Source organism: Oxyura jamaicensis, chromosome 4 (genome assembly GCF_011077185.1).
Source record: "Oxyura jamaicensis isolate SHBP4307 breed ruddy duck chromosome 4, BPBGC_Ojam_1.0, whole genome shotgun sequence".
Lineage (NCBI taxonomy): Eukaryota > Metazoa > Chordata > Aves > Anseriformes > Anatidae > Oxyura > Oxyura jamaicensis.
The window spans coordinates 30182038-30187681 of record NC_048896.1 but is presented as its reverse complement, the minus strand read 5'-3'; the positions used below and the strand labels follow the sequence as shown (position 1 = coordinate 30187681).

The 5644-nt window shown below is 34.8% G+C and overlaps 1 protein-coding gene and 1 long non-coding RNA gene across 5 annotated transcripts in view; one reads left to right on the top strand and one right to left on the bottom strand.

Annotated features, from left to right (window-relative positions):
• The first annotated feature begins 647 nt into the window (after positions 1–647).
• Positions 648–2700, top strand: LOC118166412. The gene is made up of 2 exons (XR_004750487.1): positions 648–701; positions 2402–2700. It is a non-coding gene; the product is annotated as an uncharacterized LOC118166412 (long non-coding RNA).
• A 132-nt stretch (positions 2701–2832) lies between these two features.
• Positions 2833–5644, bottom strand: part of TLL1 (tolloid like 1) — a 132356-nt gene continuing 129544 nt past the window's right edge. For 2 of the 4 annotated variants that reach the window (XM_035325311.1, XM_035325314.1), the window contains one exon: positions 2833–4860. In XM_035325311.1, coding sequence (XP_035181202.1) covers positions 4726–4860 — 135 coding nt within the window. In that variant the 3' untranslated portion in view covers positions 2833–4725. The remainder of the gene's footprint in view (positions 4861–5644) is intronic. The other 2 variants (XM_035325312.1, XM_035325313.1) reach the window with 1 other exon arrangement.

Below are 5644 nucleotides of genomic sequence, written 5' to 3'. Positions count from 1 at the left end.
TGCCCTAAAAATTTTCACTCTTCTCTGTGGGAATCATGTGCTGTTGGAGAGCCAAACTCTCCTTTTCCTTCTTCCTTGTCCATTGTAATTTCCCTGCATTCAATTTCACTGTGTTGCCGTTTACCTGAAACGTGGCTACAAAGAACCAAGTCTAGCACTATCATGCTGGAAGAGAAAAGCCATGGATCACATTCTAAGAGAAGACTATATATTCCTAATGATCATTAGTATTCTATTTCAGAAGTTGCCATCACATGGCAAACTACATGCAACATTATGTGAAGTCAATAATTCTAACAGTCCTAGCACTACAGGAAGAATAACTACATCTGAAGGTCACTGGAGAAAAAAAAAAAAAAAAAATCCTGTTTATATGTATATCACTTCATCTTAGATTTGATTGGAATTTGATATGTTACAAGACCATCTACAAGACAAGGAGAAAACATGAGAGAAAGCAGTTGTAGAGGCAGGATAAAGACAAAGAGACCTAAGCCTGGCTGGTGTCTCCCCTTTCATTGTTCACCTAATATCACAGTGCTTTAAATATTTTTTTGCAACTGCTAGAGCTTGTTTCCTTTGTGAACTCAGAACAAGAAACTAAAACATTTTCCTTTGTTTTTGTTTCTTAGGTTGTCAGCAGCTCCCTGGTCTACACTGACCACTGACCAATCCAATTGTTCATCTAACTCTTCCTTCAGGTAAGTGAAAGCAATACAGCATAAAACATTTTTAATTACTATGAAGGATACATTGATATATATATATATATATATATATATATATATATATATAAGCAACAGTGTTGGTTCTGGAGATTATATCTTTTTCTGCCCTTTTTTTGGTAATGTAACATATTTGTACCTGTGGTATTGCTGTTTTTCTTCTGTGAGCATTTTGTTTGTCCTTGTTCCTCTTTTTTTTCCACTTTATTTTGTTAATCAATTAATAATTGATTCATAGAAATAATAAATAACAAATAATAATTAAAACAAAATAACAAGGAGCAAGTCTTTAAATAAAGTTGTGCCAATCGGTATAATCACGTATGTCATTGTAATAAAACTCATTACAACTTGATATTAATTTGAGCCCAGTTGAAGACCTGAAATCAAAGGAAAATTCCCTTTCAATCTGGTCTGCTTTAAGATTGAAGATTTTCCTGGAATTACATATCTATACCAGGTTCTCAAACAACTCCGAGATCTATAAATAATACCAGAACACCATTTCATTACACGAGAAAGTTCCAGTGTGCCTGAGCAGTGATCATGCTCTACGACGGTGCACCACGCAGCTGCATTTACCACAGCATACAACCTGTGAGGTCAACAACAGTTTCCTGTATTTTATATATATATATATATATATATATATAAAAAGGTGTGCCACTTTCACTCCTGGCATAGCAAAATTGCAGGACTGATCCCTTGATCCCCCAACTGAATAAAGCTTCCAGCCAATTAATCTAATTTTTCACAGTGGTTCAATAGCAAGCTGATTTAAATGAAAAAGCAATGCTGCCTTACCACGTTAAAGATCTGACCTAGCTTTCACCAATGCTTGGTTCAGTTTGCTGTTTCACATGTTTCACAAGGTAAGAGTAATCAAATATATTGCAGATTATAATAAATGGCCAGCAAAGAACAGAATATCTGCTGTGTATATACACTTTATTCACTGCAGCTGGACCCTCAGCTCTTATGGAAGATAGTAATTTTAATTGACTTTCATCAATGATTTGTTTTATTTTTCTTTTTCCTAAAGATGGAAGAATAGCCTTTCACAAACATATCTTCTTTCTTATCTGAACATGATATTGATCACAAATTTAAATTCTTCAAGAGCCAGTCAGCCAAACAGGTCCATCTGATAGCATATTCCATCAACTTGACACTTTATTCTGATTTTAGTAACATTAAAGAATAATACTCTGCACATATCAGGAGCTCTTTACAGAGCTGAGAAGAAATCTTTATGTCAAGTTACAGGAAAATTAATTCAGATCCAGCAGTTTGCCCATGGTCAAGAAAGGTTGTGGCAAACAGGAATTAAAAATAAGTACCATCCTCATCCTACTGGGAGCATTGCCATTTAACACGCTATAGGTCTTAAAGGCAGATCTACAGGCTGTTGTATTTCGTATCTGGTTTTGTGGACTAGTCAACAGGCAAGATCTTTAAACACTATGTTGCAAAAAAAAAATTATCATTTGCAAAGATTTTTGGGGAAACCTGCATAGTTTTTCACAATTTCATCAGTGTACATATTTTTCATTATTTTCTCATTGTTAGGCTAATTATAAGGCATACTTTAGTAAACACAGAGTTCACTGAATATGCAATTTTCATTACAATGGGAGAAACCTCCTAGAACTCAGAAATACCTCCCTTTTTAATAGCACCTGAAAGCACCATGAGGCCAATGAGAAGATATGATCCAGACTGTCCATCCATCATCAAGATCATTAAGAACACCACCTTCACCTTCACCGCTCTTAAGCAATATGGGATCTACAAACAGATAAGCAATTAGAGAAACATATTTTAACTTTGTAATCAAAGTTTATGGCAACTCTTTTCTGACTTCTACAGTAAGTTTCCTTAATTTTTGTAGTAAAACAACTTGGATAAAATGTAATCCTTGTGCAAACACCATGAAAAAAAATGAACCAAAAATAAAATAAAATAAAATAAAAAGGATAGTGGAGCAGAATTATAAAAATACAGAAATTGTTCAGTTTTTGGACTTCATACACATAAGCTGTTTGGAAATGAAAATGGTAATATATAAACAGTAATACACGTGTTAAAGCAGTGAAAGACAACTATACAGACATTTGGGTTTTATTTTTATAAAAAAAGATCAGATTTATTAGTGCCAATGTATGTTCATAGTAAGGTAACAGAAACTAAGCTAATCTGAGTAGCAACTTACATCAAAGGATATCAAAATAATATTTATTGTAGAGTGAAACATAATACTTTTAACTTGATTCTTGCCAACTAGAAATCCTCGTTATTTGTCTATGAAGCCTTTAAAGAAAAGTTGCTACAGTCGAACAGGGTCCTGATAGAACTTGGCACATAAAGAAACAACTCAATGTTCATCCGCACAATACCTCTCACTCCCCTGGAGCACTCATTCATACAATACTTACATAATGCATATACATTATGACTAAAGCCATGTATGGCCTAAAGCACATAGAGTATCTCAGTTCTAAATGTAACATATGTCTACATCAAAAGCAAGTCACTGTATTTACAGGCAGATGATCTCATTCTGCAGATGGTGTTTTCTCTTGAAGATCCTTCTGTTAGCATATGCTAAAACGTCTGAGTCGTCGAATTATTTATCAAATTAGAGGTGTATCTACAGGAAGATCTGTCTGATCATGTGCGAGGATTCTAAGGCAATAGTAGTAGTTGTTCCACAGGACTAGTGCTGCCATTGCAACCTGCCCTCCCTCAGAGCAGTAAAGCCTTCCTTCTTCAGATGCAGCCACGCAGAGGGAGACATTCATGATCTACAAGCTGTTGGCTCAAAAGTCTAAAACTTCTTGGTTTGTATTTGTTTTAAATGTTCATGGGATAGCACCATAGGAATTCACTCTTGATAACAAACAAATCCTGTGTCCATTGTTTTGTTTTACTTTTTTCACCATCACAGATACTCTTCTTCCCCCCAAAAAAATTCTTTAGGAAACCTCCCACTTGGATGCTACTGCAGCTTCATTTCTGATCAGCTAAACCAGGCTGTTAGCTCATTTTTAAAGAGGTCCGATGAAATAAAGCTTAGTAGTGGTTCCAAATGTACTGCTGAAAACAAATTCAATAGGAGGAGTTTCAGACGATACTATTTCTGCCTCTCATGGATACATATTTTGATTCATGACAGGTTTTCATCTCAGTCTATATTCTACGTTCAGTGCAAAATAAGAGCACATCATCAGAGATAGCTTACTTAACCAGTAAACCTAAACATTTTCAGATTCCTACATTGTTCAAATTCAGTCAACTAGTGATTGGTCAAGCAACTGATGACCAATGTAACAGTTCAGACTTCAGTCACTAGTAAAACAAAATTCTCTGAAGATCAGTTATGTTTCAGAAGTATGACTTTCCAGTTTCCAAACTGTTAACCTGATATGATAGATGAATTGGTAAAAAATACAGAACAATGCAGGAAGACCTTCCCATTTCATATCTTCTTTCAAGTCGTTGTACACACTGTATGCAAGATACAAAGTTAAAGCAACTAGATATAAGGAGAGTATTTTGAGTGTGTGACCTGAAAGAGCTTTATTTCTTCTCCTGGACAACAAACAATTGTCAGAAGGAAGAATGGGTCACTTCCCCTAAACACAACTGATTGAATCTGCACGCATCTATGATAAATGTCAAACTATGAACAAAAGCTTTCATATTCTCCTGGAAGTATGCAAAGTCCTTTCACCAGCTTCACAGAGAAGTGTTGAGTATGGAGCCTGCATATCACCATCTTGTCTATTCCACTGGGACACGTTTTTTTGTTGTTGTTGTTTTGTTTTTTAATTTTATTTTAGCCTCTGGTCTTTTAAGTCATCATTTCAACTGAACTCATATAAAACATTTTGTGCTAATAACTTCAGTTTTAAAAAAAAGACACCTTCCTTCTTTTCCACTGTGCATTCTTTTTTTTTTTTTTCCTCCGCATTCTCCTTTTCTTACTTAGAGGTTCGTGTTATTTTTTGGTGCGCACACTATCTGGATATTTTATACTTCTGTATCGTATATGAAATCCTTTCTTGTTGATTGTATCATCAGTGTGAAAGTGGAGTAAAAGAGCTTCCCCTGCTGAATAGATTTCTTCTGGTGGCTAAAATAAATGAACAAACAATAAATAAATTATGTGCCTAGTCTGTGTTTTTATCCCCTTCATTCAGATTTTTTCTTATAGATTCTTCTCGTTTCCTGTTTTGCCATGTTGTGTAGTTGTGTAATTGCACATGGTGCCATCTTATATCAACTAACAAAATACTTCTACTCATTCAGCTCTAAATCACAGGGTATGAATTTTTAAGGCAGACTGAGGAAATGCTAACCTAAATTCCTAAAAGCTGAAGGTCAGCTTATATCAAGATGTTTGAATTTTTACCTGCTGACAGAAATTTTGAAATTAACTATTACATTACATGTTTTGGGATTTTGTACTAATATCCAAGCACTCTTTCAATCTTGAGCTCTGAGACCTATTTTCAAACATATTCTTCGCAGCCCTCATGGTGGCCTGCTTTATTACTGAAGTACATTGATCAGAAGTACTAACTGAAATATCAAGTCCTTTTTCTAAAGTTGAGAAGGTAGTTATGTGTATTAATAGTGCTCCCACCCCCCGACTTCAGTTTGGATTAATTGCTTTTAATAGCTTTTCTATTTAACTCCATGTTTCCTACATACTTGGTTTGGAACGGTCTATTAAGCCATTCATCCATATCATAGCAGAAAGACAAAAACAGTGAAAGTGATTTTTTTTTCATCTGAGGCTGGGCTATTCTCCAGCTTGCTGCTCTTCTACTTGCAACACAGGCCAGCTTGAAAAGTTTTAATTGCATTGAGAAGGAAAAAAAAAAAAAGAAAAAAAAAAAAAAAAAAAAAAAAAA